General features: G+C 35.2%; 1 protein-coding gene across 5 annotated transcripts in view; it reads left to right on the plus strand.

Annotated features, from left to right (window-relative positions):
* Nucleotides 1–19,458, plus strand: part of UBR3 (ubiquitin protein ligase E3 component n-recognin 3) — an 80,504-nt gene that overhangs the window by 43,983 nt on the left and 17,063 nt on the right. For 3 of the 5 annotated variants that reach the window (XM_068195810.1, XM_068195811.1, XM_068195814.1), the window contains exons 21-28: nt 1,387–1,491; nt 2,299–2,472; nt 2,692–2,721; nt 4,107–4,567; nt 8,438–8,526; nt 14,624–14,773; nt 15,306–15,439; nt 18,812–18,922. In XM_068195810.1, the coding sequence (XP_068051911.1) occupies nt 1,387–1,491; nt 2,299–2,472; nt 2,692–2,721; nt 4,107–4,567; nt 8,438–8,526; nt 14,624–14,773; nt 15,306–15,439; nt 18,812–18,922 (1,254 nt within the window). The remainder of the gene's footprint in view (nt 1–1,386; nt 1,492–2,298; nt 2,473–2,691; nt 2,722–4,106; nt 4,568–8,437; nt 8,527–14,623; nt 14,774–15,305; nt 15,440–18,811; nt 18,923–19,458) is intronic. The other 2 variants (XM_068195812.1, XM_068195813.1) reach the window with 1 other exon arrangement.

A 19,458-nucleotide genomic window follows, 5' to 3' on the forward strand; every position in this document is an offset into this window, starting at 1 on the left:
CATGAGACTACATAGAGGATCAAACAATGTTTTGACATGGAACAAAAATGGAGAATATAGGGAAGGAATGCAATGACTTTTACTGTCTTGCTTGGACGTCTTTGGCCACTTTTTCTCTTAATCCATTAAGAACCTTCAAGGGCTTAAATCTTGAGAATCTTAGCCCTTACTGGGTTGCTGTTTTAGCTGGAATACCAAATACTTTCCCACCAGATTTATGGATGGTGGAAAATACACAGTAGTTGATTTTGTAGGTTGGCTTAAATAATGCCTCCTCTCTTTGTGAAATTTTGCCAGTTCATGACATTATTATATCTCTTGGCTTTTGGGACTTCCTGTGGAAGAACAGTAAACTCTATTTGGTGATGTTACTTTTCAGAAGCATTGGTCAATATGGGTTTTGATTCAAACTGGTACAATTACATGTGCTCTTCATATTAACAGAATACTTAGTCCTCTTTTTAATTAAATAACCTCTATCATCTCAGCTTTGTTTGGGCTTGATTAAATCAGTTCCTCAGTCACTTTTTGGAAAAGCTGGTGTAAAACAATATTACTTTTAAGAACTTTGTCTCTCTGACATTTCTAATGGCTTTATCTACTTAGAAAATTCATCAATTCAAAACCAAGTAATATTTAAAACTTGACTTGCTAAACTCTAAAAATACTAATTTGTATAGTAGCCTGTCTACAATGAAATTTTAAACATTTTTTTCTCACCTGCTTTTTTGGTAACTTGCATTTTTTTGCCGTTTTCTTTCCTTTAGTTCAGAGTATTCTCAAGAGGAAATTTGTCCTGGTTTTTAATTTTAACAGTATGGGTTCTTCCTCTCAATGCATTGAAAGCTATGTTAGAAGAAAGATGTAGGCATTTATTAATTTAAAGATAAGGTCGTTTATTATTTGAAACTAAAAAAAGATTTTGTGAAGGTGGTTATGAGCTGAATTGATGTTAACCTTTGTGGTATCCCCAGTTATGCCAGCATTGCTGACAGGACTAGGACCTTGTGAGGCCTTTGGTGATTGATCACATGAAAAGGGGAGGGAAGGCTGGGAGCAGCTTTTTGCATATAATTGGCAGTAGTGGTGTCTGCAGCTGTACCTGTCACTCTGGTGTTAAAATAAATTGCAGCTTGAACTAGTAATAGCTTTAAGGTACAAATTTGTTTGACTGGAAAGACATAAAATCAAATTTTGCTTTTGTGGTGATGATCAAAGGTTAGGTTTTTTCTAAACCTCAAAATAATTTAAAATAAAATTTAAAACAAACAAACAAAAAATGCACAAAAACTGAAGAGTCCAAAATGTGTTATCCAGAATACTCCTTCTTAAGTTTAGATGTACTGAAGCCTTAAACTTCTATGATGCGTCTCTTTTCCTACCTAGATATTAATGGATCATCAGAATCTATCAGAGCATGTGCTTTGCATGGTTTTATATTTGATTGAGCTGGGGTTGGAAAATTCTCCTGAACAAGAATCAGATGAAGAGGTAAGAATGAATACCATCATTTTCTTCAAAATACAAAGGTATTTTTTAATGATTCAGTATTCTTTAAAATTAGATTTTGCCATAGTAGTTAGAATAAAGCAACTTTAATAACTTATACGGGGAACAACTAATAAAAACAATAAAAACCATACTGTTGTGAGGAAGACTATGGTATCTTGTTACATTTTTCAGCAGTTTCTGTATATGTAGTCTGACAACACAGGTTGATTAGATCTTTACCATTATGTAAATTAGTACCAGAAAGTGTGCAAAAAAATTTTAAATCATTGCGTCTAAAAATCTCTAAATTTTCACCTGAAACCCTTATCACTGAACATTTTATTGCTACAGATCTGTATCTTTAAAAATACATAAGTCAGAATTTTAATTCTACTTTTAATGATATTTGAATACAAAGAGTCATTATTTTTGTGATTCCAGATTCCCTTCTATTACCATAGTTTTTTTAACTGATCAACACTGCTTTTTGACTAAGAATTTGCCACATTTTTTTCCAGAGATTGACTTCTGCATAGTTCTGATTTTTTTTTTTTAAATAATAATCTTTGATTGTACAGTTTAGGATTACTCTCTGGAGTTCTTTTTACATCTGCTAGCTAGCACTAATGGCTGTATTTGATTATATTCAAATAAAATACTTAGACCTATGTATTTATCAGCCGTGTGGCCCTCATGAGACTCACATCAGTTATCAAAAATTTTTAAAGGTATATTAGCAGTGCAAATGATTTTAATACAATAAATTTGATAAGAGAAATTATACCATGGTTTTCTTAATTGTTTTAGGAATCTGCAGGTGGACAAGAGCGTTGCCACGATAGTTGGTTTCCAGGTAGTAATTTGGTTTCTAACATGCGTCATTTCATTAACTATGTCCGAGTAAGAGTACCAGAAACTGCTCCTGAGGTGAAGAGAGAACCACCTGCAAGTACAAGTTCTGATGGGTTAGCTTCATCACAAGTAAGTAGATACAAATACCAGCTTCTCTAGGTTAGTTTAAGTTGTTGCCGGTGTTGGCATTTTGGTTAGTTTTGTTATACTGTTTTTATGAATTCCGTGGGATATTTTTTCCTTCAGTTATTTTTCCTATATCTACTGATAGCAGAAAGAGAATTATTTCAAATGATGCCTCCTTCCAAATGATGTATTTAATGACTTTTTTTGTCCTCAATTTACCAGAGTTCAAGGCGGAAGAGCCTCCAGAGAGAGGTAGATCTGTGTGCAGTTTGTTCTCCTAAGCGATTAACTAGCAACATGCTTTAACTGTGCTCACCTTAACGTTCAGTGGAAGCTTCTAATTTTCCTAAATTTCCTTTTAATTCATATTGCAAGGGCTCATGCTCTTTTTATGTTCTTGATGGTAATCTTAGGTGGTAGACTTCTAAGCAATAAAATATTTTTAATATGTATTTGGAAATAAAAGCTTCCTATCAAATATAAAACGCCATTGATAGCTTACTGCTTGAGCTTTGTGATTAGGCCTGTTTGGGCTTGCCAAGATACTACTAACATTTAATAATGCAGAATAGTATTAGCTTTCTTGGGTCCAGGTAAGTTTAACCTTATATTGAAAGTGTTTTTGAAATTATTAACAGCAATTATTTTGCTGTTGCTTTGTTGTGAAAACAAAGGAATACGAAAGTGGTGAGATCTGAAAGAGTTACAGCAGATGATACAGTCTCTGTGTCACTGTTGGTTTTGTATCTGTTGGATACAGCACTTCAGATTGCTGTGTGCCAGATGTGGCAAAATACAGTGGATATTGCTTTTGCACGTTCATGTCAGAAAAATAGACAAAATCTAAAGTAGGGAGATGGCATGAAATAGATTAAAACATAAAGAAGGTAGGTGAGATGATAGTCAGAATTCCATTTTTATATTTGATATCTCTTAATTGCCCAGCCTTCTGAGGAGCAGAGGCTAAGATGTTAGTGTGCTGAATTTCATGTTCAAAACCTTGAAGAAATATCTTTCTGCTGTGGATTTTCTATCTGTATCATTAATTTGGTACTGCAAGTGAGAGTAAGATCTAAATGGGCTCTGTCATTAATGTAGCTGCACTCATATGCTCACATGCTCTGGATAGTGAGATCTGCTGGCAAACAGGGGTATGTGGCTTCTGGATCTTACCTAATAAATCCAGATAAAATGCACAATGTTCATGGGGATGTGTGGGCTCACCTGTATTCAGCTGTGTGACGTAATGCAACGGTGCTCAGTAGATTTGAATAAAGGCATTCAGATGACATAAAGATACTGAAACTATTGCTACTCTAGAAAAACCAAGGAAATATTACCTGCATAACAGAATTGAAAGTTAGACTAGAGTAAAACCAGTTGTTAGTTTTTTCGGTATGGATATTTTCTTTTGGTACTTGGCTTTTTATACAGTTGCATATAACAGACTTGTACAAAAATACAATATGCAGGTTTAGTATTCTGCTATCCTAATTTTCAATACATTTTTGGAGTGGAGAAGAATCTTTAAGTTTCATGCTTTTCTTCCTAGCTTCAAATATTTTCTGTAGTTTTAGAAATGTGTGTTGTTTATACTTGTATTTTTGCAAATTAATCATGATATTTTTTTTCCCAAGAACTCAGGGACAGCTCAAGTGTTCAGTTTGGTCGCAGAACGTAGAAAGAAATTTCAGGAGATCATCAATCGGAACACCAGCGAGGCAAATCAGGTGGTTCGGCCCAAAACGTCGATGAAATGGTCAGCACCTGGTGCAACTCCACAGTTAACCACAGCCATTCTAGAAGTCAAGGAAAGCATACTGTCTTTGCTGATTAAATTGCATCACAAACTCTCAGGAAAACAAAACTCTTACTATCCCCCATGGCTGGATGATGTGGATGTTTTAATCCACCCAGAAATTCCAAGATATTCTCACGGAGATGGAATGACGGCAGTAGAAAGAATTTTACTGAAAGCTGCTGTACAGAGCAGATTGAATAAACGTATAATTGAAGAGATATGCAGGAAGGTGACACCTCCTGTACCACCAAAAAAGATTAGTTCTGCAGAGAAGAAAACTTTGGATAAAGAAGAAAGGTAACCTTAATAACAAGATAAAGGGGCAGTAGAAGGACAGTGTATGTTGTGCATCTATTGCACAACATACACTTTAGGATTTTGTATGAATTGCATACTAAAAGAATAAGTCTTAATTCTACAGTTCTCTTTAGCTGATTTGAATATACATGATTTACATGGTTACTGAGGAAGAATCTGTACCTTGCTATTTTAAGTCTTTAAATTAGAAAATTTGAATAATACTTTTATGTCATATACATGCTCATCCTTTATGTTGCCATTTTATAAAACTCATACATACAAAGGTGTAGAATTAAGATTGTGTTAGCTTTTGTGGCTTAACCTGAAGATAAGTTAGAATTTTTATTTGTATTGTCTGTTCATTCACATCACATATCACACCATGATTGTTTTGGGGTTTTGTTTACTATATATGGATTTAACACTTCTACCTTGTTTTTCGCTTGTCTGACCCATTCAATTTTAAAAGTACGTTCTCAATTAAATTTAAATTTAAATTTAAGAATTCTTAATTTTAAAAAAATTGTATTTTTTTATTATGTGGCCTGTAACTCACGTGCCAGGTATCTGTTTAGGGCTGAATTCTGTTGTTTTTTTTTTTTAAGTTTGGACAGTTTTGAGTTGAATTTGGGACATAATGAGTCATGAAAGTCCCCAGAATACTGACAGTATTGAAACTGAATGCAGAGACCCTGCTTCTCATGGGCTTTCAGCAAATGTTGTGTTGGCGTGAGAGTCCTGTAGAAGAATCAGCTGGGGGATGGCAGCTAGAGCTGACAAAGAGGTGAAAGCTAGAAATGACAGGAGTAGTGTTGAAACTGGAATGGAAGGAGAAACCTTGTGGCCAGGGCAAGTGATCAGTTGATGTGGGAAGACTCAAGCTGGCAAGTGATCTTATGAAGATACATGAAGAACTGTGTTGTCAGGACAGAAATACTCAGAGAAGAGTAGCAAATGAAAAAACCCAGATTGTAGAGAAAACCTCACTGGGGACAAATGGGGTCTTGAGAGTTGGTGGGAGAAGGAGAATGTGGAATAGGAATGCAAATGTCTGGAGGATATGAGAGACAGAGATTGATGTGTGGGGGATGTCGTAGACTCAGCTGCAAAGAAGAGCTGGCTGGAGTGGGAAGAGATGGACACTTGGCTGGTGCAAAAGGCTGGAACATGGGATTTGAAGGGAGTGGACAGTGCATAGTGTTAGAAGGTTAGGGCATACAAAGGGGAATTCAGGTCAGAGTACTTAGCACAGCAGTTGAAGTAGAGAGCACAGGCTGCAGCGGACAAGAAGACAATTGAGTACTTGTTCATGCAGTATTCTGAAGGGTTTCTGTAACCAGAATATGTAATCATGGTTCTAAAAATATGAGTAGAAAAGTGCAGTCATCTGACTCAGTTGGTTTCTAGATTACTTTTATTTTTCTGCTATTTTATTTGTTTGAAAATAAATTTTTCATTAAAATCTCTCTCATATGTCCAAGGCCTACACTGTACTGGAAAACAACACATAAGAATATGGCAAATAGATTTAATATATTTGTGTGTTGCATACTTTACAAAGTAAAATTATTTTTGTCTTACTAATGTTTATTTAATAGTTTAATTTTCAACATTGCTTGTAATAGTTCATTTAATGAGAGAAATAATCAAGGTTTAGCATGTAAAATTGCTAATCAGAAAAAGCCAGAATGAATAGCTGCTTTAGATAAAGCATAGCTACATCTTGGGCACCTAATCATTAATGTGGTACTCAGTAGTGCTAGATTTATGTGCGGAAGAAGCAGGGGCATGGATGAAATAAGTAACTTTTCATATAGTAAAGGGTAAAGTCATTCCTTTCCCTCTATAAAAGGATGTGATATTTTCAAGGATCTGTGGGAGTCCCACTAAATTTTCAGTTAAATCTGGGGGCTAAAGCAATGGTAAAAAGGAATATTACCCATTTTCTGTTGTTCTGAGTGATTATTATCTTTTTCTCAAATTTATAGTAGTATTGGTGGACCCATGAAGTTTATTGAAGGACAGTGTGATAACTGAAATGACTGAACCCATAGAGTGACAATGTTCATAAAGCCAGGCTGCGATTTTTACTGTTTCAATTGTTTTAATTTTCCCCCCAATTCCACTTTTGTGTCAGTGAAGACTGAGCAGACTGTGAATGTTAAGCAATCACCTTTTTTAGCTTCAACATATAATGGCATCACTCAGGCAATGGATTGTTGCCATAGAAACTGAAATACAGAACTAGAACCAAGCTTGAGCTGCTTGCAGTATTTTTTCAATTGCAGTGTCATATTCCCATGGGCCATCATGGAAAATTACTGAGCTGTACTGAATCTGTCAGAGTTTGTTTATGTCTTCTTATTAAATGCATCTATTTACAGTCACTCTGCTTTTAGTTGAGGTGTTGAGAAATTTCCTGGGAGAAATAAATAAAATCAAGCCTAATGAATGCTCTGGTCTGATCCTCAGAATAATGAATCTTAGTGATGTCGTAAATAGAAGTTATTTTGAGAAATGGTGACTGTAAAATGAAGCAGACAAATGGGCAGAGATATTTGGGTCTTTCAGGTGCCTTTAAGGAAACAAATTAGAAGCTTTGACTTCCAAACAAGTCACGTCAGGATGACAGGTTACACTCTGTGAGCTGCTTTGGGCCTGTGCATGCCAGTTCCTGTGCCAGGGCTCTGATAATCAGGCAGTGCTGGAGACTTAAGAGGACTCACCCCTCAGGGTATCAGACACCAAGGGATGGTTTTAAAGCCCATGTTAGTTATCTGAATCATCTCTCAGCAGTGGAAAAAATGTATTGTAAATGCTGATGCACAGAATTTGTAGCTATGACAGAACTTCTGTAGCTGCACTGGGGAGGTGCTGTGTAACCCCCTCAGCCGAGGGCATTTTCTGTGTGGTGAGCAGCTGTGCTATAGGGCTTTTGTTTGCTTTTCCCACTTCCACTTCTCCCATTTCCTCTCTGTGTAAACTCATGTCAAAGTAAGGAAAATTAATGTCCATTTTCTTTATCTTTTTACATCCATCAATATTCCTCTACCCACTGCTGTATATATTTATATAGGGAGTTAAATGGCTGGTCATAGAGCCTTGTACAGGTCACTGCAACAGTTGAAATAGAAGGATGGACAAGAGCAAGTCTCTGGTGTTTTCCATTCAAGAGCTGTGACCATCAATGAGGAAAAGTTAGTGAAGTCAGCTTGGTTTCAGGGCGATAAGGGATTTTAATCTGGATGCAGTCTCAAGGTTCTTTAAATCCCAGTATAAAAGCTGTTGGTGGCCAGTATTTTGGGTGGAAGTGGGGGAGAAGGAGCCACTGTGAGGAGGCTTACCTGGAAAATAAATTATTCATAATTATTTCCCGTGCCATCAAAAGCTTGATGTCAAAAGGGAGTGAGGTAGGCTTTTATTTTATTGTTGTTATTAACTTGCAAATGTTGATTTCTCACAGAAGTACTCATTTTTGTACAAATGACATTGCTGTCTGGTTTTCATCCCATGTGTTTAATCCCAGGTTAAAAAGTTTCAAGGTTAAGGACTTGAGTTCTTTTTCTTGCAATGTTATGGCCTAATCTGTTAAAAGATCCTGTGGTTAATACCTCTGAAGGGTGTTTTAGGACAGGATTTTATTCTGTTTTTTCAGACTCAAAAAAAAGTGACGCTAATTTCTTTAAAAACTCTGTTTTAGAAAAGCAAAAGATTTCTTTTTTTGGCTTGGTGATTATTCCTTTATATCAACCTTCATTTGGAATGATACTGTTTAAGTTGGTAATTGTAATGAGCTTGACATTTTCAAGGTTTTTTTTGCTCCATTATGTATGCTTCTTTTTTCTTCTTCCCCCTTCTTCCACACAGACGACAGAAGGCTAGAGAAAGGCAACAGAAACTGTTGGCTGAATTTGCCTCGAGGCAGAAAAGCTTCATGGAAACTGCCATGGATGTTGGTAAGTTTTTGTGTGGTTGCCTGCTTGCCTTTATGCCTTTTCCCACATGTTAGTATTACGGTTTCTACTCAGTTTAAAAAACAAAGACACACACAAAAACCCCCCAACCATCTAACCAAACAGGAAACCCTCTCTCAGATCCTGCTTTTGTATCCACCTGTTAACTTTTCACTTCTTAGGGAGCTTAACTTTGTTTATAGGACAGATATTACTGAATACCTAATTGCTAAAGAATAGATTAAATCTGTAGGACATAAATTTATTCCTAGTTTTCGTTAATATACAGTACATGAAATGATAAATGTGTGATATGTTTTAAAGTATTTACCTTTAATATAAAATGTCCACAAATTAGTTTGTCTTTTTAAGATTTTATTTTTTCTTTAATGTCTAGTAATAAAATTTAAGATTATTTCTCCACAGAGCCTCAAAGTTCAATATTGTGAAAATTTTTGCTTTTAAATGTGTTTATGGATCTAAGGAAAACTTAATTTTTAGATCACCTCAGTTGCTATAAGTAATAACATTGTATTCTATTTCAAATACTGTCTTTACACACAATCAGGTCCTGTTTTTCTTGAGGTTGAGTTCTTTCAGATTCTCCTGTGTAGAAGTGCCTAATCCTGATTAGTTTGTGTTCAGCTGAGGAATGGAAAATATTTTTGTCATTTGAGTCACTTGATAGAAAATTAACCCTTCTGAAAGATGAGAAAAAGCTGGAATCCTCCCCCACCTTCCATCAAGTATCATCTGCTGTGAAGTTTTGATTTGAGTTTAAGCATTGGTTAGAAATATTTTGACAAATTTATTAGCTGAAAAAGTCTGTCTTTTGAAATTGTTAAATTCCCTTTGGTTCATAGGTTGCTGAGAAGATTTATTCATTTATACTTATTAAGGTTTTGGATAACTTAGCAATCTTAAATGAAATCAGATTATATAGATATAGATATGGATGTAGATGTACCTGTGAATTACCATATAACAATATTTGCATATATACATAAATGTGCGTAAGTATTCCATGCATAGGTATTATATGCTATGTTTTAAAATAACTGCTTTGATTTGTGGATGAATCATGGTAGCTAAATCAGTAAATTACACAGCATTTATTTTTGTGAAGGACTGCAAATACTTAGCTTTTAGTTAATTCATATTAAATTCTCAGGTAGGCAGACCTGGGCCTTTATTTTTAGGATTGTGTGTTAAAAAGTTCTTGGGCATACAAGATTTAAATCACTTGCTTCTTAGTATTTAAAGAACTAGTAACTTCAGAGGCCTCAAAGTAAAATGTCGTGTCTATTGTCAGTTATACCTGATCATGCACAGCACTAGATAGAATCAGCTTAATGAACTACATTTTCATAAAGTTAATTCTTCATAAAGACATTTGGCAGTAACTTAATAGAATTGCAGGCATTGTGTTAACTAATAATTGCTTTGCCTTTTCACTGTTTTCAGTGTCTTCTTCATTGTCATTCCATTTTCTGACGTTGTTATGAAAATACACTGAAGTAGTACTATAGTCCAGTACTAACTTTTGTGTTCTGACTGGCATTAAAATAGCTCTCAGAAAGTAAGTTCACATACCATTATAATGCATGGAGTTTGTTTAAAAATCTAGCTTAATTTTTGCCAGGAATATTTTCTTCAGTTTGTTGAATCTAAGTGGTTTGTTTAGCTGTGAATTCAATCTCTATATGATACAGAAAATTACTGAAAATGTTGCAGAAACTATTGTTGCTCTAATTTTAAAGCACAAAACATAGTAAGAATTTTGAAACTAATCTTTCTTGAGTGATGCAATTTAAAACTACTTTTATATAATTCATAGGTTTGCCCTGAATCATAGCATAACAAGGCTGAAATAGCTGTTTGAAAGTAAAAAGAAATCCTTTCATACTAAAATCAGTAGGAATTTACTCCCCTCTCACACAAAGTTTACCTGTTACTTTTCTTATAGATTGAAGCCCAGCAGTAGGTTTATTTCTTAATTTTGTTCACTTGTTGTAACAGTAATGCTGTCAAAAATGCAGGGATGGTGAGGCCTCAGCTCCCTTGTTTTGTGACTGTTTCAGTTGGTGTCATTTGGGCAAATTTATATTATTATCACCAGTAAAATGTGAGAACTGTTGTAATTGGTTTGGGGTATAGCGCTTAAAAACTTCATAATACCTTTCTATTGACAGTGTAGAAGATTGGAAATATTCTGAAAGTAAATGTGCCTAGGAAGAGATAGGAATAATGGAGAATAGCCAAAGCTTAAGGGTTATTTTATTATAACCCATATACTTCTTAGTTTCTGAAGTGTTTAATAAAGTGCACAGAGGCACTGTTAATCCCCTGAGGTATTCCTCTTTGATTGTTGGGATTCTGCAAGGAAACATGGCTTAAAAGGAAGTTACCTAATTACATGTTAAATAGTCAATATTAAATGTGTCTCATTTTACTAGTAGAATTTATTTATTTAGAATTTATTTATTTGAATTGACATACACAAATTCATCTGAGATTGTGAAAATAAAGGTTGGCATTTTCTTTCACACAGTTACTGTAGAAAAAAATTCCAATTATGTAGCACTTTCCATTTGTGCCCCCTGTTACTTTCTATTTATATTCTGTGACATCTGCAGAACTGCATTGCCATTCAAGCTTGCCTGGAAGTAATTAGGTGAAATTTAGAAACAGTTATGTTAATGAACTAGGCTAGAACAGCATCCACTGTGCTGTCTTTAGCAGTTTGACTGCAGGATAAACAGAAAAAGGAGAAAAATAAACCAAGAAAAGTGTTCTAGGAACACCAGACAGAGCTCTTAATGTGTCTGAGGGACTGTCCAGAGAGTCAAAAATGTGGTGTTGTTTTCAGCTCCAGAGGTCTTCCTGCTCCTGGTTATATCTCCTGGTTACAGCTCCTCTGAGCTCTCTGCCCCAGGGTGAGACCATGGTTTATCTTGTGATGTGGAACTCTGTGCAAGAGACTTTTGAAACTTCATAACCTTCAGAAGGGACTTGATAAGAACAAAACTAAACCACTCAGTACTAGGTTAATAGTAGCCTTTAACAAATTACAGTTATACTTGTAAAAATCTCTCTGTCTGAATTTTATAAAAACAAAATATGATCTGTTCCAGGCAAGCTGCTGAACTACTTATTGTACTGAAGATTTGTAAATTGGTTAAGTTGTTAATTAGAAATGCTAAGATTAATTTTTTCAATAGTTTTCATGTCTCTGAAGTGGCTGGTGTGATTTTTAAACTTTTTAAATGCATCCTGATAAGTATGTAGATGATCTTTTATGTCTTTCTTACAGTGTGTGTCTTAGCAGGATGCCATTTTGCCCTTCACGAAACATTCCTTAGTTAGACTTAAAAGAAGCGCAGAGTCTTAATGCAAGGTGACATATATTTCCTAACACTCAATCTTCTGAACCCAGATAGAAAAATAAATTAGGTACTGATCTCTTGAGAATGTATATGCTGGGTCAGGGCAAAGAATATTAGCATACTAATGGTTGCTTTGGTACCAGGGGGGCTCTTTGACACAATGTGTGCAGTAGGACAAATGTTGACTACAGTCAGTGGAGATTGTGAACTATATTAACTGTGTTTACAAAGCCCTTTTGGTTTGGGGGTTTTTGCTAGGTAGAGGAAATAATGGAATGCATCCTTAGCTCTGGGGAATAGAAATGAAATTAAATTCAGGTAGCAATTCATTCTGCAGTACATCAATGTGCTAGCTTTTAGCAGATTGATCAGTAATTTGTTAGGAGGTAGGAGGTGCTAGGTTTTTGTGTCTCTACTTCTATTGGTACAAAACTAAACAAAGAGATAAATAATTAACTTTTAAAAAATTATTGGGAACTACAGGGTTTGGCTCTTCCCTGGATTTCTGTCACAGTTTAAATTTGGCCATTCTCCTTCAGTGTTTTAAGGTTCATATTTATTCAGATTTGTGAAATAATTCCTAAGGACAAAGAAAATTCCAGAACCCACTGAAAGGGGATGAGGTATACTACAACGTAAGACAAATCTCCTGACAGAAACTTGGTGGTCTGATAGCAGTACCATGTGTCTTTGTAATTTTCATTGGCTCCTTCTTTACACATTGCCATCATTAGGGCAGGTCTGTGAAATCAATTAGGTTCAATCTTTGGAGCTAGTTTAAGTGAGTAATTGACATTTATCAGAGTCCATTCAAAAGAAGTGAGGGGTTTTCTTTGGTTACAGTTTTTCTGGTATGCCTTCTTATTTGAGATTTTAATTTCTTGCCAATATCCCTTTGTTTTCTTTTACTAGCTCAGGTGCAAATTACTTATTAGGAAGTCTTCCTTAGTGCTAGTGGCTTACTTTCCTTGAAAGTTTATTTTTTGCCAGAGTAGCCTGGCTACATCCACATCTAAGTAGTTGTGAAGGAAGCATGCACTTAATCATTGAGTTCTAAAATTAAATTAGCCTGATTTTTGTGTGCCTGTTCCCCATAGGTAATAAAAGTATAAATTGCATATATTGAACTGATTTTAAACACCTTTTAAATCCTAAGTTCTGGGGTTTTTTTCCTTCAAGTTAAAAAAATAGGCAATTTGTGATGAATTAATGGTATTTTGTAAATTAAATATTGACAGATTTTGATGACTTCCATTAAATTGCTCTAAATCAGATTGATACATTGTATTCTCTTTCTGCACTTCTGAAAAATATTGAATAGTTGCATATTTTCTGTTGCATTGACAATATTTTAGAAAAAGAGGGAAAAGAAAGCTGAAACTCTAGTCCTTGTCATTTCTTGCGTTTGATACATAGGTGTACATGATAGTGCATTACACAATTATGAGCTGATGTTAAATATAAAAAATAGCAGTTTTTATGCTATTTTATGCTCCCTTCTCTGCTACCATTTGCTTCTAAGTTTCCTGGATGTTTTGGACATTTGCAGTTGATGCATTGTGCTTTTTATTTCATTGTACATCTGGCTGCCACTAGATGGTGATAGACATGTGTACAATATTAACAACTGCATGTCAGTGAAGATCAGGGCTCATTTTCATATGACCCTCAATAACTGACTAGGAAATCTGTACTTACCAGAACAGTGTAATTTTGATTCAGCCCTGTGAGCAAGAGCATTGCATGGAGCTTTTTATAGCAAAGAAATATTCTGCCTGGCAGCCAACACACCTCTCCTGTGCCAAACCTGTAGTAGACTTTCAGAAGACAGCAGTTCTCCTAAAAACAATTCTGCATGAGGACTGTTGCTGTACTCAAGGTTTTTGGATTCTCTGTTCAGTACCTTCGCCTACTTAATCAGAGAGACAAAGGGTATGGTTGAAGTTAGGGAGAAAGTGTTTTCCTTTAGAAAAATTTTGTTCCAGGAAAGATGCAAAGAACCTGCATATTCTAGGTCAAGAGGCTGACTGTATGTGTTTCTGAGCAGCCAGGAATGGATCATTTAGTCCTAAGGTGCTTTTCTTTCAAATCAATAAAGAGTTCTTAACTTTGATTGTAACATAACAGAAAATGGCTTGCCCTGAAATCAGCACCCCCAACTGTCATGTGATCAAAGCTATGTGAAGTGCAGTAGCTTTGATACTTCAGAGCTGGGCCTTAGCCTTGAACATTTCTGGGCACATAGGAAGGAGCAATGTGGACCCTGAAGAAAAGAGATAGTCATTTTTCCTTCAAATGGTTGTTTCAGTCAGCTATGAGCAAATCTGGTTTTACTATAGAGTCATATTGTTGCCCTTCATCTCTCTATGTCCAAAGATTTCAGTATAATATCTAATGAGATAGAAGCTAGATCTCTGTTTTTATAGAAGTTTTTAAGAGATCAAGTTTAATACCAAACTCAAATGAAACATTTAATTCCACAGGGAGTAATTTTGCCAATGAAAAAAACATGTACTTCATTTTGTAGGTGTCTTCCTTGAAAGCAGAAAGGTTTGTTTCAAGCAACTGACAATGTTTTAGTTGCAGATAAACTAGAGAAATTATTTTGTAGTTTTTTCATCATGACCTCAATGCAGATGGATTGGACATCCTCAGATAGAAATCCTCAATTGGATTTACTTCTGTTTAATATAAATTTTCTTACTTGTTTTTAGAATCACCAGATGCTGACATTGCCATGGAGGTAGCTACATCCGAACAGCATGTTTCTGAGGCAATATATGACTGTGTTATTTGTGGACAAAGTGGCCCTTCTACTGAAGACAGACCTACAGGGCTAGTTGTACTATTACAGGCATCCTCAGGTATGAATGTGTGCCTTGTAGGAAAAGCAGTGTTTCTGCAGCTTTTAGCATGTGTGCATAAATCCTGTTGTGTCTCGTGAAATCCTGTTGTGTCTCGTGGAAGCACTGGGTTTCCATTTTTTTTTTTGTGGATGGTCCTCTATGAGACACATAAGGAACTTTTTAAAAGTTTGGGGAAAGAACAAACTTTAATTCTCTCCTATTTTCTATTAGCTTTTGCAAATGCAGCAGTGCATTCCAAGCCTGCAGGAAAATCAGTACTGGAAGGATAAGAAAATTAAACAGCCATCAGTGTGTCTGCATGTAGACACAAATGTTAGCAGATATAGGTGTTTGTGTATATATATATGTACATATATTATGTACAAATGCAAAAGAAAATCTTTCAGTATTTAGATTCTTTAGTAAGTTTTTACTTTTTAACATCAACAAAGCACATTTGTAGTTACAAATCAATATTGCCTGATTGTTTTCTTAGTTGTTTAGCCTGTTGTTACCCATGGCATTGTGTGTTGCTGTGCTCTTCTTGCAGTGCTGGGGCAGTGCCGCAACAGCACTGAGCCGAGGAGACTCCCGACGACTGAAGAGGAGCAGATCTATCCCTGGGATACCTGTGCGGCGCTGCACGACGTGAGGCTCACCACGCTGCAGCGCTACTTTAAAGATGTAAGGGTTTCACGTGAACTACACCAGCACTTAAGAACAATCTGTATGTAAAAAGAGAAATCAAATTGCAACTTAGAGTTCTCCTAGTTTCATTTCTGCATTTAGAGAATGCTTTTTCATGTTGCAGTCATTCTGATCAGTTTACATTCTATCAGTTTACATTTGATAGGGTCCTTATTTTTAAATAGTTTCTGGCTTTCTGCCATTATATTTTTGGCAATAGGCATCTAGTATATCTACAGGCTACAGAGTCATTAAATCCACAAAGATACTCTCTAGAAGAAGATATTTCACAATCCTGTATGACCACACCATTGAAATTTGGGTTCACTGTCTAAGCAAACACCAGTTCTCTTGTAGCCATTCAGAAAACCAGTCAAGGAATTGCTCTTAATCAGGTAAAAGTATTTTGGAAGCACAAAGTAAGTGGAAAGAGTTGTTTTAATCTGTAACAGATTTCTGAGCCACTATAGAGAAGGAGAGTATGAGTGGATGGGAAGGAGAAACCAGTAGAATGTATCCTCTTCTACTGAATCCTCAACTCTGCACAACATCTGAAGTTCAGTTTTACATTAATTGATAGTAAATGTCTGCTTTGCAGTTCTGTTAGCTGTTCCAAACAGTTTTACATTACTTCACAAAGCCAAGTTACAGCTTTTCACATTTAATTTTGAGAACCAATTCTTGTTGCTTAGCAGGACATATTCAATTGCAGACCTTTGTGGAAGGGCTGCCTATGATTTCCCTTGCTAGTCCCTAAAAGAGCTATATAAGATAATACACAACTGTTCTGAGAAATCATTTTTGGGGAGAATAATATGGAACCTGTGATCCTAATTTAGCTTCTATAGACTAGTCCTAGGTGAGATGCCAGCTTTTCAGTGTATCTAAATAAGTAATGAGCCTTTAGAAGCTTAAAGATTGTCTTTAAAGTGGAAAAAACAGGCAATTTTTAATCTAACACAGTTGCTAGCTTTTTCATAATGACATCCACAGATAATTAAAATTTGCCAACTGAAGCCAAGCTTGCTTATGTCATTTAATGTAGAGTAAATTTCATAATTGTTTTGACACAGTCCTAAAAATTGGTCGATCTTTTCAGAAAGCATCTGATTCTAAGGAAAATATCATGCATTTCCTTGCTAGAAAGTGAAACTCTGAAAGACCTAAGCAAAAAATTATTTTAACAAACTGTTTTTTAGCTGAGAAAGAATTTGTGGATGAGCTTTTCTTATTGATGATACTGGTTTAGTGTATCAGATAATTAATTAGTATTTTTTCCTGCTGAAGTGATAAAAAGCATTGAAGTAGTACTGAAGTGGAGCTTTATTTTTACATGTTTGCATACTACAAGTGGAAGGAGTTCCAAGCAAAATTTACCAAAACCTTTATCTTACTAAAGCATGTATTGCTCTTTCTGTGCAGTAACACTACAAAGAGATTAGTCTAACATGTACTGTAATGCAATGAGCAAATGCATCCTACCTTCAAAACTTCCAGTCCTGATTCAAACATCAGTTGAATTAGCTATTTTTGTTTTCAGGTCACTAAAAAAAAAGTCTCTGCTTGAAAGAACTAATCCTTAAATTGCTTTGGACATAAAAATGGAAACATCTGCTAATGTCTGGAGTGTCTTGTTCAGCTGAGCGAAGCAATAAGAAGTCCTTTTGTTTATCAACTGTGTCCTCCCCAACAAGTGTCCTTCCCCTAATAGATTTTGGGAGGCAAGTGAATAATTTCACTTAGATGTAAAACTTTTAAATTATGAAATATGATCTAGGTTATCTGCTAGAAGAAAAAAAAAATCAACAAAAATGCCATTGAAAAGCTACATGCTGCATAGAGATTAGGCAAAGCAGATCAGTTCTTTCCATAGAGATTCCATCTTGCTGTTTCTTAGCTGGAATTTGATGTTTGCTGCCAGGGAATAGAGTTCTCACCCATTAAAGGAAAAATCATTGAAAGTGATTATTTTTAATATGGAGAGGCATGACTAAAGATTAGGAGATAAAATTTCATACACTGAATAGGTAGGACTGTTTCCAGAATCACGCAGTACTCTGTAACCAATAGCTTGTGTTAGGTGTGCTCCACCCCAAGCCTATGGCTTGCTTTGGACTCTCCTTTATTTCTGAGTTCAAGAATAATAGAATAAAGCCTTTCTGGCTAAGACTTTGAGGTTGTTTTGGTTTTTGTTTGTGGTTTTTTGTTGTTGTTGGTGGTGGTGGTGGTTTTTGGTATTTTTGTGGGTGTTTTTTTAACTGCAACTCAGTAGCCTCATTAGATATATGCAGCAAATAAACGTTTTTTTCTGAAAGAAATATTGGTCCTGTGGGGCTTAGCCAGGTATATCATACAACCTTATAAATTCTGCAGTCTACTAAATCATGCAGCAACCAGCAAGAGAAAGTCTTTCTTATTAAAAAAAAAAAAAAAAAAGATACTAGGACACCCTTAGAAAATGCAAGTATCAGAGTTATTCATGGTAGTCTGATTTTGTGTCATACATTAAGACTGTTTTAGGGTCAGTCCACAGTAAAAATTATTTTCCAATTCTGATAGCCATATATCTTTCTCTGTTCTTTAAATGTATAACCAGAATGTACATTTCAGTCTGTGTATGAAATTTTTGAGAAATGGAAATTTAATACTTAGGCTGACTATAGTTTGATAGTCTGTGAGAGAATTTTCTAGAATTCTTTATAAATTTGCCAGAGGTGATTGTTTCTTCAGTTCATTATTTTCTGGGAAAAAATGCCAGTGGGGTAACTTTTTTGGACTTGTGGGCTGTAAGTGCAGTCTTCCAATAAGGCAAATGTTTTCAAAACAAACTTACTATACAACTAAGTTCCCTAAACAAGTATTTGTTCTCTTTTCCAATTATGATGAGTTATATATGATGCTGTTCAACAACTCATTAAAACCCCTAAGTGTTTAGACTGAAATTTAATAACAGATTGTGGTTTAATTCTATAACTATGGTATTGTTATTTTGGTTATCTATAAAACTGAATGAAATGTGTTGCAACAGTCTATTGCCCTTGTAAATGGGATAACTTCTGCTATTGGAAAGCTGCTGGAATTAGACCCGTCTTCATGCAGTAATACAAGAGATTCCTTAAAGAAGTTGTTATCTTAAGTGACAAGAACTGCAGAAGTTTAACTGTTGGAAAGAATTGCACAATAGCTGCCATGTCAGTCAGAATAAATAAACACTTTTAATTTTTTTTTCTTTATTTCCTCGCGATATATTTAATTAGGTAGCATACAAATAGAAATCTGTCTGTCTTGTAAATCTTGAAGTTTTAATAAGTACTTTTATAGTTTTGTATATAATCATTGTTTTTTCTTACTGTTGTTGCTTTGATTTAGAGTTCCTGCCTACAAGCAGTGTCAATAGGCTGGGAAGGAGGTGTTTATGTACAAACTTGTGGTCACACTTTACACATAGATTGTCACAAATCTTACATGGAATCCTTACGGGTAAGTAAAACTGAAGATCATAGTTGTTTATTTGGATCTGAACTGCTTTTATTGAAATCAGTGGGATTTATGCTGTTCAAATCAGATCAATCCAATGTTTTGTATGACTGTACAGAATAGTTTCATTAAGTTTCAAGAGCTTAATAACTAAATCTGTTGTTGCATCTTGACATTGTTAACAAAAGTACTTTATTTTCTGTTATTCTGATATATCAGAAAGAATCTTGTGCAAAATTAACCAGCACAAAAAAGTAAAGACTAAGTGATGACGACTTGTTTCATATGAAGCAGCATTTGTGCTCAAGATTACTTTACAGGATATTTCTTCAGCTTTTGGGTCGGGTGGGTCTTTTGGTGGGGTTTTGTTTGTTTGGGGGAGGGGGATGGTCGGTGGAGGAGGGTGTTTGTGGTTTTTGTTAGTTTGTTTTTGTGGTTTAGGATTTTTTTGGTAATTTTTGTTTATTTCTTTTCATTTTGAGAAAAACTGTGAGCAATTCCTTGTATTTTCAGTATCAGCGTTGTTCCTACTGTGTGAA

Source organism: Anomalospiza imberbis, chromosome 7 (genome assembly GCF_031753505.1).
Source record: "Anomalospiza imberbis isolate Cuckoo-Finch-1a 21T00152 chromosome 7, ASM3175350v1, whole genome shotgun sequence".
NCBI lineage: Eukaryota > Metazoa > Chordata > Aves > Passeriformes > Viduidae > Anomalospiza > Anomalospiza imberbis.